The following is a 27,439-nucleotide window of genomic DNA, read 5'->3' on the forward strand; positions in this document are numbered from 1 at the left end:
TCCTTGAGTCCCTTGTTGTGGCCATGGTGTCAATCCATCTCATTGAGGGTTTCCCTTGTCTTCGTTTGCCCTCCACTTTACCAAACATGATGTCCTCCTCCAGTGACCCATCCCTCCTGATGACGTGTCCCAAGTAAGTGAGTTGAAGTCTCGGACAACACTCTGTGATCCACAGAGTTTTCACTGGCTAATTTTTCGAAGTAGATCTCCAGGCCTTTCTTCCTATGTCTTAGTCTGGAAGTTCTACTGAAAGCTGTTCACCATGGGTAATCCTGCTGGTATTTGAAATACTGGTGGCATAGCTTCCAGCACCATAGCAACATCACAGTATGACAAACTGACAGACAAGTGGTGGCTTTAATACATTGTATCACTAAATTCTCACAATAACCTTTTGAGCAAGAATTTATTCTCACTTTACAAAAGAATAACTGAGGCTCAGAGAGTTAAGAAATCTACCCGAGATCTGGATTCAAACCCAAGTCTTGCCCCATGCAGCTTGACTACTGAAGTGATGATTAAGAATGTAAATTCAGCCCGCCTTAATTTTAGGGGGTAATAGCAATGCTATCCGGGGAAGGGCTGGGGCTTTTCCACAGAAAAGAGCTGATGACAGGGAACAAACAACTCGGATTTAGTCACAATAGAAAAAAACGCTGTTTTAATTAGTCTAGATATACCATTCTTGAGCACATTTCAATTTTAATATAAAATTTATGAATGTGAAATGCATTCTACAAGGGAAAGGAGAAAATTAGACGTAAGATAGTTGGGCTAAGGAACAAAAACACAGGCATGAGAAATCCAGACCAGTCTTGGAGTGACCTAAGCTCAGCCTTCAACACAACTGGGTGAGGCGGTGGCTCCAGGTGGTCCAGGCTGCTTCATGAGGCATAGGGATACTTCCACCTCAGGATGGCTCCGTCGCCACTTACGCTGACAATGTATTGGTTGCCTGGGCTTATCCGGATGCGTGTGATGTTGCCACTATGTCCCACTCCAACATGAGTCACTTCACCCTCGTTATAATCCCAGACTTTCACCAGGTGGTCATTTCCACCTGAAAAAGACAAAGTTATCTAATAATGCGGCAGTAGTGCCTGGATGGAGAGAAACAGCCCTGATTTCAAATAACTGGATTGTTTTCTAAACATTCTTCGTGTTTAGACGAACACTTTCCCCTGATTATAAAAATCTATGCCTGTTGTAGTAAATTTGGGAGGAAAAAAATACAAAGAGGGTAAAATCACCCTTAAACTCACCACCCAGAAAAACCATAAATAACATTCTTGGTTTAGTTCCTTTCAGTCTTTTTTCTCCAAGTGTTGTTGTCGTTGTATGCCGTAGAGTCGATTGCAACGCATACCCACCCTATATGGCAGAGCAGAGCTGCCCCACAGGGTTCCCTAGGTCTTTTCTCCCTCGTGGCCTGGAGGGTTCGAACTGTCGACCTCATGGTTCCAGCCGAGCATTTGGCCATTGTGCCACCAGGGTCTCTTTCTAGAAGTGTACAGGTAAGCATATACAACTGTGTGCCTAACTGGAATGACACTCTGTCTAGTTTTATAGCTTTAAGTTAATATATTTGTGACGCGTTAACTCATTTGGAGCATTTACTTCTTAATATCTTGGAGGATCAAAATGCCTGGCAAGAAACAACGTTGATATTGTTCCAACTGGCATGTTTTGTGATAAATGACCCCTTGAAATGCTGATTTATTCATTTATTTTGGTGGAGGGCATAGTGTCATTCCATAATAAAAGTGAATAAAAAGACTCACATTTAAGGCTTTGGCAGGAAATAAAATAGGAAGGCATCTGAATAGACCAGGCCATTTAAAGTTCCATTTTTATCATCAGTGGCCACCAAAGAAAAGTAAGCCCACAATGGAAGGCTGATCTTTTTGTGTGTCCCTAATGTTCCTGTGCAAACATTCCTGTCTTTGAAAGGCAACTTTTGGATTTTTCTTTTCCAGCCATGTTAGCTGCAGTGTTCAAGTCCGAGTCTAACCAGGTTGCCCTTTAGACCCTTTTGTGGTCTCTTCGACTTGTCTCCCACCTGAGATTCCCATGTTCCCATCTAAGGAAGCCAAGCCTGACGTTTTTTTCTGATCCCAAGACTAACCTGTAACAAAATGCACTCCTTCCACTGTGATATCCATCCCATTTATTGACCCAGACAAGGAACCTTCCAGCTCTCTGATTACCGACCCATCAAATACTTCCCAGTAAGCAATCTGGAATTCAGGAAAGAAGCATTAGGCAGGATTCAGCTCAGTGGGATGGTCCACGCACAGGTTCCCAGAAGATGGCTTGACTTTATATAGAAGGTAGTAAAAATACACTGAGGGGTGAGATGGGCTGAAATTATAAATAGGCAAAGGCAGGGGGAGGAGAAACCATTACCCTATTTTTGTATTTGTTTAATATTTTGCATTCTATTTCAAGAGATGTTGATATGCTGATAAACCTGGATTGGGGCAGAAAGTGCTTTTGATAAGACTAAGGGGATTGAGTCTGAAGCAAGCTGTAAAAGAAAGAAAACAGCAAAGGCACCCGGGGTTCCAGCTTTTGTTCTGAAACAGAGCCAGGACAAAGCATTTCCTTCCTTCTGATTGGGGAATGAGCGGTCTGGAGAGTTTCAGGAGGCAGGGCCTTACCAAGTCACCTTCCCACTGTGGCTGGATTCTCCCTCTTCCTCCATCACCACCACCGATGCCATCAAGTCTGTCTGACTCATGGCGACCCTGCATGTGTCCGAGCAGAACTGTGCTCCACAGAGTTTCTAATGGCTGATTTTTCAGAAGTAGATAGCCAGGCCTTTCTTCAAGGTGCCTCTGGGGGCCAGCCTTTGGGTCAGCAGCCAAGAATGCTCGCCATTTGCACCCCCCAGGAACTCCTTCCTTTTCCTCACCCCACCCTTAGTTCAACTCTTTCCTCTTCCTTGAAGCAATAAAGCATTCAGCAGGGTGGGGTTTAAAGACAGTGATAACATTGGACCCCTCCCCAGGAGGGAAACTAGGATAGGGAGGCTGGGAGAAGGGCCGAATGGAAAGAACTCTTTCTCTGAATATACTGTTGCTGAACTTTGAAACTTGTGAATATACAGCCTACTCAAAAATAAAACTTCTTTCTAAATGAAGAGCAGGTTGACCAGGAATCAGGAGTGTTGGGCATGTATTACCCCACTTATCTTTGCTTCATGTTGGTGGAAACATGCTGTGTTCCAGCCCTTGTGCTTAGAAACTGTGCTCTTCTGAGCCTAGCTACAAACTGGGTATCCCACTTAAAGTATTTTTTCCTTATAATTTCTACTGATGCTTAAGTTGCTTTAATAAAAAGTTCTGTTTTCATGGTAGAAACACAAAGAAGTATATGAGAACATACCAAAATCCATGCTTCTGAGGAGTCACACCCACAGAAGTAGCTGGGGCTTGACTACCTGCCTTCCATGGCAAGGAAGTCAAAGCCACGCTTTCCTCGGTAACCCTATCAGGGGCTCAGTCTTTCTCCAGCTTCCTCTGTCTGGGATGCTCTTCCCTTGGATCTAAGGCCTCAGTCAAATGTCACCTCCTTAAAGGAGGCTTTCACCCCTGACCATGCTAGCTAAAGGAGCTTCCCCCCACTCAGCCAGTGCACATATAACTTGTTCTCTTTCCTTTTTGGAGTTCCCAGGTGATACAAACTCTTAATGCACTTGGCTGCTAACCAAAAGGTTGGAAGTTTGAGTCTACCCAGAGGCACCTTGGAAGAAAGGCCTTGTGATCTACTTAAAAATCAGCCACTGAAAACCCTGCGGAGCACTGTTCTACTCTGACACACACTGGGGAGCCATGAGTCAACTTTGACTCAACAGCACCTGCTGTTTCCTTTTTAGCCTTTCCACCATCCATATCGTCTTGTTCATTTATTACTCATTGTTCACTCATTTATCCATCTACATGTGTATTGTCCAAATCCGTCCCCTCCCACCCAAAATAAATGAGGAAATAAATAAAGTAAGCAAGCTCCACAAGAACAGGGACATTGTCATATCCCCAGCACCTAGAATAATGCTAGGTTTACCGATTTATTCCAGACTACAGACTGAATGTCCTGGTGAAAGTTCTAAATTCCAATAAGAGGAGAATAGACCGTTCATGGAGGTCGTGTCTCATAAACGGGAATCTAGAATATGGCAAACATCACACTAATTTAGAGATTTGATGCGCCATACATCCATCATAGCATTTATTGTGATATCATGATTGATTCCCTAATACCCATTCCACCCCTAGTCCAAGCAGGGGCCTAGTAGACCATAACTCAGCCATGGGGTTGAAGGCTGGGCAGGTATAAGTCAGCTTGCACGGGCAGGTATAAGTCAGCTTGCACTGGTGAGACACAAAGAGGCCAACATGGCCAATCATTAGAGACTAGAAATGTGGCAGACCTCCCTGCCCACCCCGCCGGCCCCCTCACCACCCCTCCCCCCGCCATGATTCTGTCACTGTAGGGAAAATCCTAGCTTGGGCCAGGTAGCATTTCTTGGGTTTTGATGACAAAGTATTTTTGGACAGGTGTTTCCCAATCTGGGTTGGCATTGCAATCACCTGAGAAACTTCAGAAGGAATAAAGGCCCACTCCCAGATTCTAACTGGGTGGTGATAGTGAGAAGGGGAGGAATCTATGTTCAGAAGCCACCTTTTATACTTTTAAAATCATCAACCTTCTCTACAGCTGGTGAGAAGATAAAATGCAACCTATTTGTTATGGATTGAATTATGTCCTCCCCAAAATACGTGTTGTAAATCCTAACCTTTATGCTTGTGGTTATAATCCCATTTGGGAATAGGTCGTCTTTGTTATGTTAATGAGGCAGGATTAGTATAGGGTGTATCTTGAGTCAATCTCTTTTGAGATATAAAAGAGATTAATAAACAAGTGAGCAGAGGAGAGATGGGGGAAGAAAGATGCCAAGCCACACGCAGATTGCCCAGGAGCAAAGCTCAAAGAGACAAAGATCTTCCTCCAGAGTCCACAGAGAGAGAGAAAGCCTTCCCCTAGAGCCAGCACCCTAAATTCTGACTTCTAGCCTCCTAACTATGAAAAAACAAATTTGTTTGTTAATGCCACCCCCTTGTGGTATTTCTGTTATAGCAGCACTAGATAATTAAATCAACAACATCTGTAGAAAGTAATGAGGGAAAAAAGCTCAATATCATTAGTCAGAACAAGGCCAGGGGCCAACTGTGGAACAGACCATCAATTGCTCATATGCAATTTCAAGTTGAAACTGAAGAAAATTAGAATAAGTCCACGAGAGCCAAAGTACGACCTCGAGTAAATCCCACCTGAATTTAGAGACCATCTGAAGAAAGATTTGATGCGTTGAACACTAGTGACCAAAGACCAGACGAGCTATGGAATCACATCAAGGACATCATACATGAAGAAAGCAAGAGATCATTAAAAAGACAGGAAAGAAAGAAAAGACCAAGATGGATGTCAGAAGAAACTTTGAAACTTGCTCTTGAAAGTCAAATAGCTAAAGCAAAAGGAAGAAATGATGAAGTAAAAGAACTAAACAGGAGATTTCAAAGGGCAGCTCAAGAAGACAAAGTAAAGTATTATAATGACACGTGCAAAGAGCTGGAGATGGAAAACCAAAAGGGAAGAACTCGCTCGGCATTTCTCAAGCTGAAAGAACTGAAGACAAGATTCAAGCCTCAAGTTGCAATTGTGAAAGATTCTATGGGGAAAATACTAAACGATGCAGGAAACATCAAAAGAAGATGGAAGGAATACAGAGTCATTGTACCCAAAAGAATTAGTCGCCATTCAACCATTTCAAGAGGTGGCATATGATCAGGAACTGATGGTACTGAAGGAAGAAGTCCGAGCTGCTCTGAAGGCATTGGTGAAAAACAAGGCTCCAGGAATTGACGGCATATCAGTTGAGATGCTTCAACAAACGGATGCAGCGCTGGAGGTGCTCACTCATCTATGCCAAGAAATTTGGAAGACAGATGCCTGGCCAACCGACTGGAAGAGATCCATATTCCCAAGAAAGGTGATCCAATTGAATGCACAAATTATTGAACAATATCTCATGCAAGTAAAATTTTGTTGAAGATCATTCAAAAGAGGGTGCAGCAGTTTATCAACAGGGAACTGCCAGAAATTCAGGCTGGATTCAGAAGAGGACGTGGAACCAGGGATATCATTGCTGATATCAGATAGATCCTGGCTGAAAGCAAGGAATACCAGAAAGATGTTTACCTGTGTTTTATTGACTATGCAAAGGCATTTGACTGTGTGGATCAAAACAAATCATGGATAACATTCTGAAGAATAGCAATTCTAGAACACTTAATTGTGCTCGTGAGGAACCTTTACATAGATCAAGAGGCAGTTGTTTGAACAGAACAAGGGGATACTGATTGGTTTAAAGTCAGGAAAGGTGTGTGTCTGGGTTGTATTCTTTCACCATACCTATTTAATCTGTATGCTGAACAAATAATCCGAGAAGCTGGACTATATGAAGAAGAATGGGGCATCAGGATTGGAGGAAGACTCATTAACAACCTGTGTAATGCAGATGACACAACCTTGCTTGCTGAAAGTGAAGAGGACTTGAAGCACTTACTAATGAAGATCAAAGACAAGCCTTCAGTACGGATTACACCTCAACATAAAGAAAACAAAAATCCTCACAACTGGACCAACGAACAACATCATGATGAATAGAGAAAAGATTGAAGTTGTCAAGGATTTCATTTTACTTGGATCCACGATCAACACCCATGGAACCAGCAGTCAAGAAATCAAAAGAAGCATTGCATTGGGCAAATCTGTTTCAAAAGGCCTCTTTAAGGTGTTGAAAAGCAAGGTGCGCCTGATCTAAGCCATGGTATTTTCAATTGCATCATGTAAGACCGAGGAAGAATTGATATCTTTGAATTGTGGTGTTGGTGAAGAATATTGAATATACCATGGACTGCCAGAACAATGAACAAATCTGTCGTAGATTCAAAGTACAACCAGAATGCTCCTTAGAAGCAAGGATGGCAAGACTACATCTTACATACTTCGGACGTGCTGTCAGGAGAGATCAGTGCCTGGAGAAGGACATCATGCTTGGTAAAGTACAGGGTCAAAGAAAAAAAAAGAAAGACCCCAATAAGATAGATGGACACAGTGGCTGCAACAATGGGCTCAAGCATAACAACAATTGTGAGCATGGGGCAGGACCAGGCAGTGTTTTGTTCTGTTGTACATAGGGTCGCTATGAGTCAGAACCAACTCAACAGCACCTAAAAAAACCGACAGCAGATAACTAAGACATTATTTTTCAGTTGTCTGAAAGTCATTTCATAGTTCAAATTGTTGTTGTTAGGTGCCATTGAGTCGACCGATGGTGACCCCATGCATAACAGAATGAAATGGGGCCCAATCCTGCACCATCCCATGATCAGTTGCAGATCAGACAGTTATGACCCATAGGGTTTTCACTGACTGACTTTTAGAAATAAATCACCAGGCCTTTCTTCCTAGTCTGTCTTAGTCTGAAAGCTCTGCTGACACCTGTTCACTATCACAGCTACAGGCAAGTATCACTGACGGGTAGGTGGCGGCGATGCATCAGGTACATTGGCTGGGAATTGAACCTGGGTCTTCTGCATGGAAGTAGTCTGAGTTAAACCTGTTGCTGTTGAGTTGATTCTGACTCATAGCAACCCCATAGGACAGAGTAAAACTACTCCATAGGGTTTCCAAGGAGCACCTGGTAGGGGAATCCAAAGTCATTAATTGGATGTGCAAGTAATGTGGCTGAGATCTGGCTGATCTCATACGGCTGTCAGGTGGATGACCTCTTAGCATTCTACGTCTCTCTAAGGGGAAACCTTCCCTCAAAGAGAAGGACCAATCTTCATCCAGGGGCATAGACTTCTCAGTGCAAGAGATTTTAATACATTGATGAATTAGAGAGATCAGAGGTGAGAAGCTCTATTATCTTTCAATTTGAATTTAACCAAAGTGACACCTGGCTTGGGCATAGCAGTTTGGTTTCAGCCTCAGGAATTTCCTGATAATAAAAGCTGATTTTTGTTGAGTACCTACTATGCGCCAGGCCCCTTGCTATAAGCATTATATATATGTATGTATGTATGGAAACCCTTATGGAAACCCTGGTGGTGTAGTAGTTAAGAGGTATGGCTGCTAATCCAAAGGCTGGCAATTCAGATCTATCAGGTGCTCCTTGGAAACCCTATGGGGCAGTTCTACTCTGTCCTACAGGGTCGCTATGAGTCGGAATCGACTCAACGGCAATGGTTTTTATATATATATATATATGTATGTATGTATGGCTTTAATCCACACAGCAACTCTACAATGTCAGTGGTATCATCATACCCATTTTACAGATGAGCAAGCTAAGGCACTGGAAGGGTACATCAACATCAACCAAGAAAAAATAGTTGCCATTGAGTCAGTTCCAACTCATAGAGACCCAATGTGTGCTCCATAGGATTTTCGATGGCTGATTTTTTAGAAGTAGATCACCAGGCCTTTATTTTGAGGAACCTCTGGGTAGACTCAAACCTCCAACATTTTAGTTAGCAGCCAAGCACATTAACCGGTTGTACCACTCAGGGACTCTACAAGGGTACACAGCATTTCCAAAGTGACACAGCTGCTCAGCAGCAGAACCATCCTTTGAACTGGCGACACGTCTCAGGAGGCTGCACCCTCAGCCACAGTGCTTCACTGCTTTGCTTTTGTACAAGAAGGATCTCGAGCCTTGCTGGGAGTACGTACCTTTCTGTCTGTCCCACTGGTAATGATCTGAAACTCTTCAGGATGATAGCAAACGCACTGGAATAAGGTATTGGCCAGGATCATCTGATTCCTCCTAAGACGCCTGAAAAACAGATTCTAAAGCTGTGAAAGTCGACTTTCTCTTCCCCAGAAAACTGACTATTCAAACTAGATTTGGCACAAGCTTGGATTGGTTTATCTATCCCCAACAGCAAACACTGCTGAGCACAATGGCATTTGTATTTTCTCAAAATAGAGTTCTGGCTATTCTGTCTACTCCATTATGTGACCTGGCATTGCACCTAAGGGCGGCTGTCAGAAGATGGTGGGCAGGGCCCATTTCTAAACACAAAGCACAGAACTCAGCACGGATTCCCCTAACTCAGACTATGAGGTCATTGGCGGCTCAGTGGTAGAATTCTCCCCTTCCACGTGGGAGACCTGGGTTTAATTCCCAGCCAACATAGATGCATAGCCACCATCCATCTGTCAGTGGAGGCCTGGGTACTGCTCTGATGCTGAACAGGTTTCAGCAAGGAAGCCTGGGTTCTGACTAGAAGGAAGTAGGAGAGGCTGACCTCACAGCCAACATGCTGTCTCCCGCACGAGATAATTTTATTCTCGAGGCCACCACTTGGAAGAAGAGGTCCCTGTAGGCTGAGTGACTGACTAAGTGTGGGGAAGGGCTTTTTTTTTTTTTCTCCCACTTTTCTTTTCATTGTGGTAAATATATATGCAATAAAACATTTGCCATCTCAACATTCTCCATGTGTACGATTCAGTGACATTAATCGTTTATCATGTTGCTCAACTATCACCATTATCTGTGTCCAAATTTTTCTACCACCTTTAACAGAAGCTCAGTGTCCCCTGAGCACTAAGTCCCCCTCTTCCCCTCCCTCTTGCTCATCCCTGGGAACCACTAATAAACTTTGGTCTCTATATACTTGCCTATTCTAGAAATTTCATACAAATGGACTCATAGAATATTTGTCCTTTTGTGACTAATTATTTTATCCATATTGTAGCATGTTTTGGGACTTCATTTTTCTTTAGGGATGAGTAATATTCCATTGTACGTATGTACCACATTTTGTTTATCCATTTATCTGTTGATGGACATTAGGGTTGTTTCCACCCTTTGGCTGTTACGGAGAGTGCTGAAGTGTACAAGTATTCGTTTGTGTTCCTGCTTTCAATTCTTTTGGGTCTATACCTAGGAATGGAATTCCCGGATCATATAGTAGCTATGAGTCGAAATCGGCTCAACGGCAGCGGGTTTTTTTTTTAATGACAATTCTATGTTTAACTTTTTTGAGAAACCAAGGCAAAGCACGATGTCTGCACCAGTTTACATTCTCACTAGCAATGGAGGAGGGTGGAGAGGGCCTTTGAAAAATGGGTGTTGTTGGGCTCCTCCCATAAAGACTCGGATTCAGTTCGTTGGAATGAGGCCCACAGATTTACATTTTAACCAGCTTCTCAGTTGAGTCTTATGTCCATAATCATTTGAGAATCATTGCTGTAGATACTACACCAAGAGATATATAGACATCGTTTCTTTTTCCATAGACAATAGTACTGGGTAACCGTCTCACAGGCCAGGCTCTAGTCGCTAAAAACGCACCTTCTTCACAGTTTCTTCTTGCTATGGAAGAGCTCAAACATAGCTGAGGGTTTTTAAAGATTTTGGTGCCAACGATTCCTGCTAAACAAGAGGGAGGCTGTAGGGATTTGAGATGGTCACAACCAGTCATCGAAATAAGTGTAGACATGCCCTTCTAGTTACATGTTTTTTCCCAGTGGGAAGTTCAACTGTAGGCTAACACCTTCCTATAAGAGTGGTCCTTGGATCAGCACCACAGGCATCACTTAGGAGCTTGTTAGAAACGCAGAATCTCACTCCTGGCCTATTGAAACAAAGTCTACTTTCTACAAGATCCCCAGGCGATTGGTGCACGTAGTGAAGTTGGAGACACACCAGGCTAGAAGACAGAGGCTTACTTTTGTTTCTATTTTTAATGTGTTAAATGAAAAAAACTCTCTGCCTTTGCCTTTCTTGCCCATTCTCTTGTCTCCAACAAGAACATTTCACATTCTTTTGCTGTATATATCGTCTTCCTTCCAACTCTGACTTATTCAAGTCTATTATGCAGTTATACAGAGGCAATGATTCTTAGGAGTGGTACAGGGGTGCAGGGCAGGGGTTGGTGGAACAGGGTCCAATTCTAAAATAAAAGCACACAACAAAAATGCTTACTGTCAAAAATTCAAAATTTACCCTTGAAAATCCTTGAATCACTCCTACAATCAAGTCTACGTGCTTCGGTCTAGTTGACTTGGATTTGGGCATCCTGTGAAAACTCGTTGCTGCCAAGTTGATTGCAACTTATGGCAACCCCATTTGTGTCAGAGTAGAACTGCGTTCCACAGGGTTTTCAATGGCTGATTCTTCAGAGGTAGTTTGTCAGGCTTTTCGTCCCAGGCTCCTCTGTGTGGACCTCCAAACTTTCAGTTATCAGTCAAACACATTAACCATTTCTACCACCTAGGGACTCCTAAGCACCCCACGAGGGTAATGATATGCTCACTTTATAAGAGATCCCGGGAATGCAGCCAACTGAAAAAAAAAAAAAAAAAATCAAAAAACCAGTTGCCGTGGAGACAGAGTAAAAACGCCCCATAGTGTTTCCAAGGAGCAGCCGGTGGATGTGAACAGCAGACCTTTTGGTTAGCAGCCATAGCTCTTACCCCCTGCACTAGTGGCCAACTGAAGGAGAGGGCAAATTTATGCCACCACTGCTGCCCCATCACACGCTCCTTCTGGGCTTGACTTGACTGGATGAAATGGCAAGAGGAGCTGAGCTGTCTGCATTACTTTAGTTAGTTTCCTTGCTTCCTTTTTTTCAGAAAACTTGAATTTGTGTAAGTTAAATCATTTTTCACTATGTATATTCAGAAATCTACTTCCCCCTCCATCCAGAAACTTCTAAGATTCAGTTCTCCGCGAAGCTATACCCTTTCCACCAGCATCCGTAAGCCTTGAATGCCAAGGAAGAGTGACAGAGATGAACGCCTTCTGATGAACGTTCCTTTTACTGTCGCCTTAAATAAGATTCCTACTCTTCATTTGAGCCTTCTCTCAAGTTCAATGAGATGCTGCAGTTGTTGGGTTTTGTCCTGTGTAACACTAGATTCTGGTGCTTAGTCAGTGTCGCTTCCTCCTCCCCATCACAGGAACCTACACAAGATCCCAAATGATGCAAGTCCCATCTGTGCTGGCTGTGACGCACTCCTCGTTATTCTTCTTCACTCTGATGCAGGACACAGAGGACTTGTGTTCCTTCAGGGCCTCTTCCAGCTTCTGGGTCTGGCAGCCTATCTGCCATACCCTCACCTGAAACCACAAAGCACATCCTCTCAATACCAAAACCAAAAAACCAAACCTGTTCCCTGTTGAGTCAATTCCAACTCATAGCGACCCTACAGGACAGAGTAGAACTGCCACATAGGGTTTCCAAGGAACGTCTGGTGGATTTGAACTGATGGCCTTTTGATTAGCAGCCGTAGCTCTTAACCACTACACCACCAGGGTTTCCATCCTTTTAATACAAGCTTAGTTTTGTTTTTTTTTTTTGTAATTTTTTGTGCTTTAAGAAAAAGTTCACAAATCAAGTAGGGCTCTCATTACAAAAATTTATAAACACCTTGCTGTATACTACTGATTGCTCTCCCCCAATGAGACAGCACACTCCTTCCCTCCTCTATTTCTTTTCAAATCCATTCAGCCAGCTTTTGACCCTCTCTGCCTTCTCATCTCCCCTTCAGACAGGAGATTCCAACATAATCTCACATGTCTACTTGATCCAAGAAGCTCATTCTTCACCAGTATCATTGTCTACCCATAGTCTAGTCTAATCCCTGTCTGGAGAGTTAGCTTAAGGAATGGTTCCTGTCTTGGGCTAACAGAAGGTCTGGGGACCATGGCTTCCAAGGTCATTCTAGTCTCAGTCAGACCGTTAAGTCTAGTCTTTTTACGAGAATTTGGGGTCTGCATCCCATTGCTCTCCTGCTCCCTCAGGGGTTCTCTGTTGTGTTCGCTGTCAGGGCAGTCATCGGTTGTAGCCAGGCACCATCTAGTTCTTCTGGTCTCAGGCTGATGTAGTCTCTGGTTTACGTGGCCCTTTCTGTCTCTCGGGCTCATAATTACCCTGTGTCTTTGGTGTTCTTCATTATCCTTTGCTCCAGGTGGGTTGAGACCCATAGATGCATCTTAGATGGCCGATTGCTACTGTTTAAGACCAGAGACACCACTTGCCAAAGTGGGATGCAGAATGTTTTCTTAATAGATTTTATTATGCCAATTAACTTAGATGTCCCCGCAAACCACGGTCCCCAAACCCCCGCCCCTGCTACACTGTCCTTCAAAGTGTTCAGCTTGTTCAGGAAACTTCTTTGCTTTTGGTTTAGTCCAGCTGTGCTGACCTCTCCTGTATTGTATGTGGTCTTTCCCTTCACCTAAAATAGATCTTATCTACTATTTTATTAGTGAAAATCCCTCTCCCTCCTTCCCTCCCTCCCCTGCCTTGTAACCATCAAAGAATATTCTCTTCTCTGTTTAAACTATTTCTCTGACTTCTTAAAATAGTGGTCTTATACAATATTTGTCCTTTTAAAACAAGCTTGATATTTTTGAAAAGATAAGAATCCCAAGAGCTTTTTAACCTCTGCTGTGCTTGACTTTTTTTTTTTTTTTTCGTAAATTCCATGTTCTCATCTCAGTTGTATGGAGTGGGAATGCTAAGTTGAAGGCCAGGAATATTCATGCATAAAATATAATCATCTTCCATGGAGCCTGTACCTGTCTCTACCTTCAGGCTGAGAAATTTATCAGACATCCACTACTAAAACCAATAATGCAAGGGCCACGGCTAAGCCAAGTGAAATAATTTGTCTACCGTATTTTTTCACAAATAATGCACCCATGTAAATAACGTGCCTACACAGAACAAGGCCAGGGGAGAATTGCAGAACAGACAATCAATTGCTCATATGCAACTTCAAGTTGGAGCTGAAGAAAATTAAAACAAGCCTACGAGAGCCAAAGTATGACCTTGAGTATATTCTACCTGAATTTAGAGACCATCTCAAGAAACATTTGAAGCACTGAACACTAATGATTGATGACCAGACAAGTTGTAGGATGACATTAAGGACATCATATGTCAACAGAGCAAAAGGTCATTAAAAACACAGGAAAGAAAGAAAAGCCTAAAATGGATGAGACTCTGAGACTTGCTCTTGAACATAGAGTAAACAGTTAAAAAGAAAGGAAGAAATGATGAAGTAAAAGAGCTGAATGGACGATTTCAAAGAGTGGCTTGAGAAGACAAAGTATTATAATGAAATGTGCAAAGGCCTGAAGTTAGAAAACCAAAAAGGAAGAACATGCTCGGCATTTTTCAAGCTGAAAGAACTGAAGAAAAAATTCAAGCCTCGAGTTGCAATATTGAAGTATTCTATGGGCAAAACGGAGTCCTAGTGGCTCGGTGGTTAAGAGCTACAGCTGCTAACCAAAAGACTGGTGGTTCAAATCCACCAGCCACTCCTTGGAAACCCTGTGGGTAGTTCTACTCTATCTTATAGGGCCTATATGTTGGAATCAACTCAACGGCAATGGGTTTGGTTGGTTATCATGGGCAAAATATTGAAGAATGCAGGAAGTAACAAAAGAACAATGAAGGAATACACAGTCACTGTACCAAAAAGAATTTGTTGACGTTCAACTATTTCAAGAGGTGGCACATGATCAAGAACCGATGGTTCTGAAGGAAGAAGTCCAAGCTGCACTGAAGGCATTGTGAAAAACAAGCCTCTAGGAATGGATGAAATACCAATTGAAATGTTTCAACAAATGGATACGACACCGGAAGTGCTCACTCATCTATGAGAAGAAATTAGGAAGACAGTTACCTGGCCAACCGACTGAAAGAGATCCATATATTTGCTCATTCCAAAGAAAAATGATCCAACGGAATGAGGAGATTGTTGAATAATATCATTAATATCATACTCAAGTAAAATGATGCTGAAGATGATTCAAAAACAAGTAGCAGTACATCAACAGGGAAATGCTAAAAATTCAAGCCAGATTCGGAAGAGGATATGCAACAAGGGATATCATTTCTGATGTCAGATGGATCTTGGCTGAAAGCAGAGAATACCAGAAAGATGTTTACCTCTGTTTTATTGACACACTCCTCGTTATTTGATTGTGTGGTTCATAACCAATAATAATATTGGGAAGAATAGGAATTCCAGAACACATAGTTGTGCTCAAGCAGAACCCGTACATAGACCAAGAGGCAGTCATTGGAACAGAACGAGGGGATACTGCACGGTTTAAAAACAGGAAGGTGTGCCTCAGGGCTGTATTCTTTCACCATACTTATTCAATCCGTATGCTAAGCAAATAATCCAAAACGCTGGACTATATGAAGAAGAATGCAGCGTTAGAATTGGAGAAAGACTCATTAACAACCTGTAACATGCAGATGACATACTCTTGCTTGCTGAAAGTGAAGAGGGCTTAAAGCACTTACTGATAAAGATCAAAGACTAGAGCCTTCAGTATGGATTACACCTCAACATAAGGAAAACAAAAATCCTCACAACTGGACCAATAAACCTTGGATCCACAATCAATGCCCACGGAAGCAGCAGTCAAGAAATCAAATGATGTAATATTGGGCAACCCAAACTCTCAGCCACTAAGCTTTATTGTCTAAACTCTACTAAAGGCTGCATCAGGATGCTGTTTCTTCTCCCCAAGAAGCTTTTCCTATGACAGTGTCAAGAAGAGAAGGGGAAAAAATGCGTGCAGCTAAGAAAAAACTGACAGACAGACAGAATTCCTAGGTAGAGGAAGGGAAGACTTTGGGATACAAAATGAGCCGGAGGCCTTTTAGACTCCTTGAAGTGATGGAAGAGAAGGCTGAGTGTAATTACAAAATAACAGTCAAAACCCCTGGTTGCATTAAAGGGTTAGTTTTAAAAATATCATCTGCCTTAAAAGATAAAGACTTATATAAAAATTTATATAACTGTGGTCCTCGGGAAAAAAGGAGTTACCCCAAATCTCTGGCAAAGCACCACCTTGGAATTTGGACCTGGGGATTATGAACGGATGTCCCTTTGCCACCTGGTTAACAGGCTGCCGAAAGCCATGGAAGGTTTCTTGAAGAGAAAATAACCCCTTTGAAGCTGAATTTGCAAAATAAATTATGAGATGACAATATGTGCCAGTAAAAACCCCTTGTCCATCCTATCCCCACCCCACATGTGACAGTCTATCAATGTGGACCTGGCAAAGAGTAAGCACTCAGTGTTCGTGGATTCATAGCTCAACTCTATATAGAATCAGAATTCACGCCTGTCTTTTCTCAGAACAAATATATTTATATGTATAATTATATTATTAGGATTTTAATTTATGATGTATTTTAGAATGTAAACAAAATCTTCATTTGGTCCTGCCAGAATCCTAGTACAGGTATGTATTTAAAAATCAAATTGATGGCCTCCTGTGGGCCAGGTGCTCTAAATCAAGGGCTCTGTTTTAGAAAGAGTCTGCTTTCAGAAACAGTACCTCTCCTTCCCCACCGCCACTGATGACCCTTTTACAGTCGCTGGTGGTAGCGATGGCAGTCACTCTGATCCTGTGAGCGCTGTTAATGACATACATCAGTCGGCCTGTCTCTGGGGCGAAGGCTCGGATTTTACCGTCATCCCACGCTGGCATGAAAGGGAAACAAAAAGCAGGCGGGATCAGTAGACTTGTCCTCTCCACAGAGTGCTGCTGTCCTACATCATCAGGTCTGGGGAGTATGAGGGTGATAGAAGAAAGAGGAAGCCCCCACAACTGCCAGTAATTACATCCCTGTTCCCCCTAATGTCCCAAACTGGTAACACCTGGCTGAGGCAAAAAAGTTCTTTGTCTTGGTTGAACTTGCCTCCAGGTGTATCCCACCCCAGGTAAGGGAGGTGGGAAGTGAAGGAAGTAGGGAGGCCAGCTCCCATCTCTCCATGAGCTGCAGACTTGTACACACAACTTTCTAGTTGATATCGCCCCTGGGATGTAGAATTTCCCATATTTTCGGATAAAGCACTGACTTTCTGCCACACAGCCTTAAATCTGATGCTCCTTACCCCACCTTCTTCCCCATCTTAATAGAAGATGACGTCATTCATCAGTTGCTCAAGCCAAGAAGCTCAGAGCATCTTTGATTCTGCTCTACTCCACACTGCCCCCCACCCCACACATTCAATCTATCCACAAGTCCCATCAGCTGTACCTTTAGAAAACATCCAGAATACAATCACTTCTCAACCCTTCCACTGCAACCACCCTCGTCCAGGCCACCACCACCATCTCTTTCTCGGATTATTAGAACAGCCTCCTCTGGCTTCCACCCTTGCTCCCCTACAATCCGTTATCTACACAGGAGCCACGGTGAGCTTTTAAAACCATGTCACCTCCCTGATTAAGACTTCCAGAAGTTTTTCTCACTGCACTCAGAATAAAAATCCAAATTTCTTAATCCTACGCAGTAACTACTATCCTCCCCCTACCTAGCTTTTCAACCTCCCCTAATACTACTAAAGCTCCCAATACACTACCCAGTGATTTCCCATCCCCAGGGCCTTTGCACTTTCTATTCCGTCTGTCTGGAATGCTCTTCCCAGGTCTTCCTAAGGCTGGCTTTAGTGTCACCTCTTGACCAGTTTTAAATAGGATGCTCAAGGTAGATCTCAGTTCACCAAAGATTTGAAGGAAGTGGGGGAGTGCAGGAGTGAGCCATGGGGGCCTCTGGGGGAAGAACATTCCAGGCAGACAGAACTAGAGCAAAGTTCATATGCCCAGTGTGTTTGAGGAACTGCAAAGAACCAAGGATGGCTGGAAGGGTGAGGAGTAAGAGAAAAATCAGAGGTAAGAAGGTAGAGGTGGCAGAGAGACATCATGTAGGGTCTTGTAGGCCATTTCAGGGACTTTGTCTTTGGAGCTTTAGAAATGATATAATCTGCCTTACATTTAAAAACAGAATAGACTGGAGAAAGAGGGTAATGGGCAAATGTACACACAGGGAGTCCTGGTAGGAAGCCATTAGAGTAAGCTAGGAGAGAGCTGATGGTGGCTAGGACTAGGGTGGAGATAACAGAAGTGAGAAGACGTGCCTGAGAAAGAAGCCAACATGGAGGAAACAGAGCCAAGAAGAGAGGGAATGAGATGGGTTCTTGATCTCATCATGTTAATAGCTGCATCTAAAGATCCAGCCTCTTGACTTTTCATTGATGTGAACCAGTAAATTTATTTTTTGACCACTGAGAAATTTGCATATGTATTGGACGTAAGAAAATATTAAGAAATTGTTATTTCATAGGAAAATATTATTTTTTGAGATGCCTGCTGAAGTATCAAGAGGTGGAATATCATGGTGTTTGTAATTTATAGCTAAAATACTTTGGTATAAAATAATATATTGAATTAAAAATAAACTCCCTTGGGGGCATAACTTGGTTTGATTTGGATTTGTATCTCGGGTTTTTTTGTTCGTTTGTTTTTTTGTTTTTGTGCCCTGTGCTCAGTAAGTCCTCAAAACCACATTGTAATTGCATTTACTAAATTTCTGTGCTCTAGAGAAAGATAATGTGCTATATGCAGCAATCTGGGAGAAGAGAAATTACTGTTTGGTTCTTCCTAGCTCTGAAAGTCTCCCAGCTGGAGGAGAACTCAAAAGAGAGTCTAGATTATAAGAAAGGAGAGGGGTAGGCAGTGGGAGGCTATTCCAGGTGACTCCCACATGGAGACTACTGTAGAAAGAGAATGACGAGAATCAAATCCATGGCCGGAGCCCGAATCCGAATCTTGACAGGGGGATGTTACCTGAAACAATGCTCTTCCCATCTCTCATGAAATCAATGCCGTGGCAGGTCATGTTGGGCACAGTGATCCGCAGCAGCTCCCTGTTGGACAACGTGTGCCACACTCTGATGTCTTTCTTGGCACAGGTAGCAAATAGCTCAGCAGTGCCACTGCAAAGACACCATAAAGAGGCTGAGAGGTGCGGCCATAAAAGACAGACACTGCTTCTCAGATGCATCTCTGACAATAAAATGTGTTTCACCAGGATATAGGGAAGGGTGCGTTTTAGATTTCACTGACTCTCCAAAGGCTTGATGATCTTAAAAGTTTCTGGTGTAAAATAGCTTTCGATGCCCTCAGGTCATCTGTGGTCAATTTTTTGTAGTCCTTTTCCTTTAGGAAGGGTAAGGCAAAGCTGCTCAAAAACAAAAAATCAATTTAAGAATCTCTCAATGCTCTGGTAGACTAGAGGCCGGTAAGTAACATCTCTTGAGATAAATATATCTGTGGAATATTTATATTAAAAGAGGCTCAACAAACCCTTAAATGTAAAGTAGACAATCTCACTAAAACTTCAAAGGAGAAAATGATAAGGGTGCTAGGATTTATGTTTGCAGACAACCCAGACACTTCTTTGCTTAGTTTTGAGGAAATAATGAGATGTGGGCAAGGAAGAAAAGCCCAGTAAATTTGTCTGCCAGGTTTTTTTTTTTTTTAAAAAAGGATAACTTGTAAATAGACATATAAGAAAGTACCAATATGTCAAAAGATTGTACACTTTATGTTGATAGTGGTGGAATAATTCAGAAAAGGATAGTGAGAATGGTTGCACAAAATGAAGAATACAATCGATGTCACTGAATTATACGTATAGAAATTATTGAATTGGCAAATGTTTTGTTAAGTATATTTTTACCACAATTAAAGTAAATGATTGATTTATTTTCAAATACAGATTCATACGGTGAGAAAACACCCACCATGTTCACTATTAGAAATATTCGTAAGAACCTAATCATAAGGACTCAGGGAATCCCGATCTCATGATCTCAGGATTGAGTTTTGAAAGTGAGTCTCACTAATCTAAACAACAATGCTTTTGAATTTCGTAAATTCAAGCTAAATAATGAGGACGTTCAGAGCAAAAACTGTCTGACCAACTTCCTGGAATGGATCTTACCAAGGACAAAATGTGTTTCATCATCAAATAATGGCAAACCATGACCGAAGTTCTTTTTGATGGTGTTTTAGGCTGGATTCTCTAGAGAAGCAAAACCAGTAAAGTGTATAAATATATATAGAGAGAGATTTTTATCAAGGAAACGGCTCAGATGATTGTAGAGGCTGGAATGTCCCAAATCCCTGGGTCAGGATAGGGGCTTCTCCTGATTCACATAGCTGCAGGGGCTGGCAAACCCAAGATCAACAGGTCAGAGGGCAAGGCTCTTTCTCACAGGCTATGAAGACCAACAAATCCCCAGATCAGCAGGCAAGACGGCAGGTAAGCTGCTACCTCAAGACCCAAGAACTGGAGGTCAGACAAACAGGAGCCAGTTGCAGGATCCAGGGAAAGCAAAGGATCCAGGGAAAGCAAAAGCCTTCAGCCTTGCCAGAGAGTCCACCTATATGGGATGCAGGCCACACCCCCAAGGAAACTTCCTTTCGACTGATTGGCTACTCACAGCAGATCCCATCATGGAGGTGATCACATTATATCAAATCTCATCGTGGAAGTGACCACATCATCATACAACTGCCAAACCACCGAGAATCACGGCCCAGCCAAGTTGACATACAATCTTCACATTCACGGATGGCTATTCGCTTGTTCTGTGTGGCATTTACCGAGAAATACAGCCACTAGATCCGGGAGGCCTCTTATGCCCACCACCCCCAGGTCTGCCAAATCTGGAGAACCAAAGACATACAAACAAATGACGTGAAAGAGGTTTGCAAGAAGGTACCACTAAGCTTATTCCAGACAGCACTGAGAAAAACATAGAAAAGTTCTGCTAGTCTGTTATATTCTTTACATGATGGGTTTACTAGAAAAGTCAAAATTCTAAAGAAGCCCAAATCTGAGTTGGGAAAACTACTGTAACTACATGGTGAAGGCAATGGCAAGTCTGTTAAAATAATTTCACTACATCAGAGAATTTGAAAGAGATGCAGTGCAGCGAATTACTTAATATAGCCCTTTTAGCCGTAGTCTTTGTGACCCACACACAATGACTGCCAAAAGAATGAACAAATCTGTCTTGGAAGAAGTACAACCAGAATGCTCCTTAGGAGCAAGGATGGCAAGACTACGTCTCACATACTTTGGACTTGTTTTCAGGAGGAATCAGCCCCTGGAGAAGGACATCATGCTTGATAAAGTATAGGAAGGCCCTTGATGAGATAGACTGATGCAGTAGCTGCAAGAATGGGCTCAAGCATAGCAACACCTGTGGGGATGGGGCAGGACCAGGCAGCGTGTTGTTCTGTTGTGCATAGAGTCACTATGAGTTGGAACCGACTCAACAGCACCTAACAACATGCAAAGAAGGTATATGGAAGCCTAACAAAGGGAATGCTCAGTTTTGCCCTCCTGCTAGATTTAAAATGAGCCCTACCAGAGGTGGGAAGAAAGGATCTCACCACCACCAAAAAAGAAGAGCCAGGAGTGAAGTGAGTCCTTTGGACCTGGGAGTCCTGGGCTGAGAAGTTCCTGGAACCAGGAGGCTGAGAGAGAGAAAGACAGAGCTATAAAAGCAAAGACAGTGAGAAGCAGGGGCAGAAAAAGGTGGGCAGCAGAGGCAGGAAACCACAGGAGACTGGCAGGAGATAGTGCAGTAGGCTTCTGGGTCCACAGAGTGAGAAAGCTGAACACCTTCAGGCAGGAGACTTCCTGGAGGAGTAGGGTGCCTCCAGGCACTTCATGGAGCTAGGTTTGCTGACCCAAGGAGCTAGAGCTCAGCGCCTTCAGGCTGGGGCTTACTAGCAGAGTGGGGTGCCTCAGGGTACTTATCAGGAGAGCTAAAAGAGCTTTGTAACACTTGCCAAGCAGGGCAGAGGCCAGGCTGAGGGGCGGAGGGGCGGAGGGGCGGAGGGGCAGAAGGGCCAAGGGGCCGAGGGGCCAAGGGGCTGAGGGTCAGGGAGAGATCTACATGCCGGCACTGCTAAGAATTTCTCCTAATCAAAGAACTGTATCCTGAGCATTCCCGAACCTGAATTGTAACTTGTTATTTCCCTAATAAAACCCACAATCATGAGTATTGTCTGTGAGTTCTGTGTGACCATGGCAACGAATTATCTAACACAGTAGAGAAGTAGAGTGTGCCGTGGAAGGGAAGGCTGGTGTCAGAATTGGTAAAGAAGGGGGAGAGAGGTACGTCTGACCTCCACCTGAGAGGAATCAGCCTTGGGCTGTTGATGTTGATTCTCTTTCCCTCTGGTGAAGTTAGCAGAGGTCAGGCTCTGGCCCCATGCTTTTTACACGAGAGAAATCATAATTATATGAAGAGATGTTGAAAATAAATTAATAAAATTAAATTCCCTTGTACAAGGCATCATATATACGTGATCTCAATGCTTAGGATGAAAATGTTTTTCTCTTCTACTTACAATGGAAAGACAATATCCTGAACAGCTTCACAGTGACAAGTAGCAATGAGAGTCTCTTTGAAATCTGTGAAGTTGATGCGATAAATGTGCGATTCTTCTGTCCCTACAAAAAACTGGTGTCCTTCACCTCGAAGTGTGATGGAAGTGATGCCACCTTGTAGCTGGATTTTCCTTTAAAAAGAAAAAAAGCAAAGTAGATTCATTCGATCAATCACAAATACTTATTAACCATCTAAATCATTGTTGTATGCCATCGAGTTGATTTCAATTCATAGTGACCCCAGAGAACCAGAGTAGAACTGCCACGCAGGGTTTCCTAGGCTGAAATCTTCACAGAAACAGATCGCCGGGTCATTTTTTCCTTTGGAGACACTGGTGGGTTCAAGCTGCCCACTTTTTAGTTAGCAGCTGAGTGCTTAAACATTGTGCCACCAGGGCCCCTTATCTAAATCGTTACGGTGTACAAATCCTGCACGTATCCTGGGACATGACCTCAAGGAGATGACACAGTTGTAGAGGCAGGAATATTGTGCACCCCATGGTCAGCAAAGGTTAAATAAATAGTAAGGGAAGATTCATCAGCGGGATACAATCTGAAACGTGTTGTGCAACGCAGGTAAAATATGAACAGAGAACATTCCGGGTAGGCATATGGGTGCAAATGACCAGAACCATGGCAATTAAACACTCTATTAATTCCATTTCTGGAAACTAATCCTGAAATCATAAAAAAATGATATTATACCCTTGTTTAAGAGAAAAAGTTGGAAACAATCTAAATAGCCAACGGTAACAGAATGGTTGAAAGATCTATGAGCCATCAACTTCATAGAGTATTTAGCTGGCCATTCAAATGATGGTTAAAAGGCTACTCTGTAACATTGAAATGTTTATGAGGCTTGCGTTAAGTAAAAAAAATCGGGATGCAAAATTTTATATTATTTAAAATTTATATGAATAACAAAGAAAAAATAGTAAAATGTCACCAGTGGTTGTCTTCACTAGAACTTGCAGGGATTATTTTTTTCTTCTTCCACACTTTAGACTCCACCCCCCCCCCCATCTTTAATGAGCATGAAGTGTTTTGTCTGGTTTACAGAATGTATAAATAAGTGAGGCCAGGAGCACAAAACCTTGCTCTGCAACTAATTTAGGTTTTTCGTTTTTGTTTTAAGGGGAAAATAGCATCTATATTTTGTCGAAAGTTCCCACTCAAGAGCCTACTCTTCTTTTTATTTATCTGAATTCTGTGCCTATTTGTCCCTCATGAGGAATTGTGTGTGTGTGTGTGCGTGTGTGTGGTGAAAATACACACAACAAGAGACACACCAATTCAACAACCTCCTAATTTAGTTTTGACAATAAGCATTCAATGGGGGCTTTGGACAAGGAAGCAGACTGAGAAATGCAGTGTTTTAGAAAGGTTATTTGTTGGTAGGACACAGAACAGTTAATGAAGAAAGAACGTTTAAAGCAAGGATTTTAATAAAATGGACTCCAAAGAATATTCCAGCTTCTTCACTAACTAGAGCTCTGAGACTCTCAACAAGTTGCCTCAGTTTACTCAATCACAGAGTTGTAGGGAAGATTAGAGGCAATGGAGGTAAAGCACGAGAGCTCATAGGGAGCAACCAGGAAGCACTGGCTATGGCATAAGGGATCCCGAGAAGACAAGGGGAAGCCCAGAGCTATGGCATAAGGGATGCCCCAGAGCAAAGGAGGGTAAGGCCAAAGGCATCACGACTTTAGCAGTCTGTTCTGAGCACATTCCTTCCTTTTTTAATCTCCACGACTTTTCATGTGAGCTGCTTTATCAATCTACTAAAATCTAAGGAGGCAGAAATCCCTGCATCCAATTTGAGCCTCTCTGCCACACAGGGTTATTTTGGAGACATTAATAGCATATTTTCTGGAGGCAGAATCTTATAATAATTGCGGAGTCTCATTATCTTCATCACAACGTGAGCAACTGCATATTAAAAACAAGAGGTGACACTTTGGAAAGTGGCGTCTGGGGTCTTAAACGCTAGCAAGCGGCCATCTGAGATGCATCGATTGGTCTCGACCTACCTGGATCAAAGGAGAATGAAGAACACCAAGGACACAAGGTAATTACGAGCCCAAGAGACAGAAAGGGCCACATGAACCAGAGACTACATCAGCCTGAGACCAGAAGAACTAGATGGTGCCCGGCTACAACCGATGACTGCCCTGACAGGGAACACAACAGAGAACCCCTAAGAGAGCAGGAGAGCAGTGGGATGCAGACCCCAAATTCTCATAAAAAGACCAGACTTAATGGTCTGACTGAGACTAGAAGGACCCCGGTGGTCATGGCCCCCAGACCTTCTGTTGGCCCAGGACAGGAACCATTCCCAAAGCCAACTCTTCAGACATGGATTGGACTGGACAATGGATTGAGGAGGGATGCTGGTGAGGAGTGAGCTTCCTGGATCAGGTGGACACTTGAGACTATGTTGGCATCTCCTGCCTGGAGGGGAGATGAGAGGGTAGAGGGAGTTAGAAGCTGATGAAATGGACACGAAAAGAGAAAGTGGAGGGACGGAGCGGGCTGTCTCATTAGGGGGAGAGCAATTGGGAGCATGTAACAAGGTGTATATAAGTTCTTGTGTGAGAGACTGACTTGTTTTGTAAACTTTCACTTAAAGCACAATAAAAATTATTAAAATAAAAAAACAAGAGGTGAAAAAAATAGAGAGCTAATTTATTATGGAAACCCTGGTGGCCTAGTGGTTAAGAGCTACGGCTGTTAACCAAAAGCTTAGCAGTTCAAATCCACCAGGCACTCCTTGGAAACCCTGTGGGGCAGTTCTCCTACTCTGTGCTATAGGGTCACTATGAGTCACCTCGACAGCAACAGGTTTGGGTTTGTCATTTATTATATTCACCTCATGTATCCAAAGTCTGTCCAGCATTGTTCTACAGTCCTCTCCCTCCTTATTCTTCCTCATACAGCCACTTTAAACTGGTCAAAATATATTTTCAATAAGACTTACCCTGACCACTAAATGTAAAATTGCAACCTGATCCCCCGCTGCCCCCCTTTAAGCCCCAATCCCCCTTAAACTACTTCATTCATCTCCATTATACTGATCACCCTATAAAACTACGTACTTTTCAGTTTATCTTGTTTATTACTTATTGTATTTTCCCTTCTGCTAGAATATCAGCTCCATGACGTCAGGGACCTCTTTTCTTCTTTGTTTACTTTATTCATTGATATATCCCAGGCACCTAGAATAGCGCCAGGCACACAGCGAGTGCTCTGCATATGTTTGTTTGAGTGATGACAGCTGATGCTTGTATCTACGACACACATGCTTTCTAGGAGCTAGCTGAGGCCATATGGAGCAAGTCTAGGACTGGCTGGCTTTTTTTAGAGCTGAGCTCAACTTCTGCCTCTGTTTCTCTGTGAAGACTCTTCCTCGACTTCTGCAGCCCAACGTGATCCCTCCCTTCTCTGGTCTTCTCTCCAACACCCATGGTATTTTTTACTTTATCTGAACCATGAAGTTTGTGCTTATGTACCATCTTGTAGTGTAGTGACTGTTTCATGTGTATATATTTTATCCCCAAACCAGATTTTAAGCTCCAGGGGAACAAATACCACATCTTATTTTTCTTTACTATTTTACTGTTTAGCACATTGGTTTGGACAGAAGAAGTACTCAATAAATATCTGCTGATGACAATATATAAGGTTCTACTTTATTTTATTTTAATTAGATAAACCATGACAAGTGCACAGCATACTGTCTGGCGTATAGAAATTGCTGGTAAATGTTGGCTATTTGTGTTAAAGTTTGTATTCAAATGTATTAACTACTAGCACAGTGCCTGGCACATAATAAAAAGTGCCCAATAAATTTTGTTGAATGAACCAATTTTGAAAAGTTTGAAATTTGGGGTTATTTGTTGGATATGTTTGTAACAGCACATTTCCTTTGTGATGGCTCAATGCACTAGCTTAATAATAATGTGTCTATTAAAAGGACAGTATCCCCTTTAGGTAGGTTTAGAGCTCAACTGTTAATCAGAAGTTCTGCAGTTCAAAACCCCAGGAAACCTTATGGGGCAGTTCTACTCTGACCCTTAGCATTGCTATGAGTCGGAATCAATTCAATGGCAACAGGTTTGGTTTTGGCTTGAGTGGACATAAGCTGTTGTCTTTTCATTGGCAGAGAAACCATCATTTATTGTGATTCCAACTACTCATTTTAACACCAAGATGAAATTGTTTCACCAAATGTCAATTGGCCAATATCACTTAGTTGCTAGCTTGAAGCAAACCGCCCTCTGGTGGGTGTCTCCCCATCACAACCCTGTCGGGCCCAGAACTTACTTGATGACTTTGTAGCTGGGGCTTTTACAGAAGACGAGCAATCCAGCTCCAGAGCCCAACAACAGACCCCCCATCTTCAGGCACTTGACAGCTGACACCCCCTGGGGGGAGAAACACCCTTTAAGAACAAGGCCAAGGAGTCTTATCATTAATATTCAGTGCAATTCCACCTGAGAATGGGAACCAGACAAGAATGCCCTTTATCACCATTCTTATTCAACATAGTACTGGAAGTCCTACCTAGAGCAATAAGGCAAGATAAGGAAATAAAGGACATCCACCTTGGTAAGGAAGAAGTAAAACTATCTCTGTTCACAGATGATATCATCCTATACAGAGAAAATCTAAAAAATTCCACAAGAAAGCTACTGGAACTAATAGAAGGATTCAGCAAAGTAGCAGGATACAAAATCAACAACCGTTGGATTCCTCTACACCAACAAAGAGAACTTTGAAAAGGAAATCAGGAAAGCAATACCATTTACTATACTCCCCCAAAAGATAAAATACTTAGGATAAATCTAACCAGGGATGTAAAAGCCTATATAAAGAAAATTATAAAACACTACTGCAAGAAACCAAAAGAGACCTACATAAATGCAAAAACATACCACGTTCATGGATAGGAACACTCAACATTGTGAAAATGTCAACAGTACCCAAAGCGATCTACAGATATAAAGCAATCTCAATCCAAATACCAACGGCACTCTTTAGCGAAACGGAAAAACTAATCACCAACTATG

The 27,439-nt window shown here is 42.6% G+C and overlaps 1 protein-coding gene across 2 annotated transcripts in view; it reads right to left on the reverse strand.

Annotated features, from left to right (window-relative positions):
* Positions 1-546: 546 nt before the first annotated feature.
* Positions 547-27,439, reverse strand: part of CFAP52 (cilia and flagella associated protein 52) — a 56,481-nt gene continuing 29,588 nt past the window's right edge. For both annotated transcript variants that reach the window (XM_049861520.1, XM_049861521.1), the window contains 8 exons: positions 26,694-26,794; positions 22,331-22,501; positions 18,746-18,894; positions 16,451-16,596; positions 12,048-12,199; positions 8,803-8,905; positions 2,126-2,237; positions 547-1,060 (listed from right to left, as the gene is read on the reverse strand). In XM_049861520.1, coding sequence (XP_049717477.1) covers positions 885-1,060; positions 2,126-2,237; positions 8,803-8,905; positions 12,048-12,199; positions 16,451-16,596; positions 18,746-18,894; positions 22,331-22,501; positions 26,694-26,794 — 1,110 coding nt within the window. In that variant the 3' untranslated portion in view covers positions 547-884. The remainder of the gene's footprint in view (positions 1,061-2,125; positions 2,238-8,802; positions 8,906-12,047; positions 12,200-16,450; positions 16,597-18,745; positions 18,895-22,330; positions 22,502-26,693; positions 26,795-27,439) is intronic.

This window comes from Elephas maximus, chromosome 19 (assembly GCF_024166365.1).
Source record: "Elephas maximus indicus isolate mEleMax1 chromosome 19, mEleMax1 primary haplotype, whole genome shotgun sequence".
In the NCBI taxonomy this organism is placed as follows: Eukaryota; Metazoa; Chordata; class Mammalia; order Proboscidea; family Elephantidae; genus Elephas; species Elephas maximus.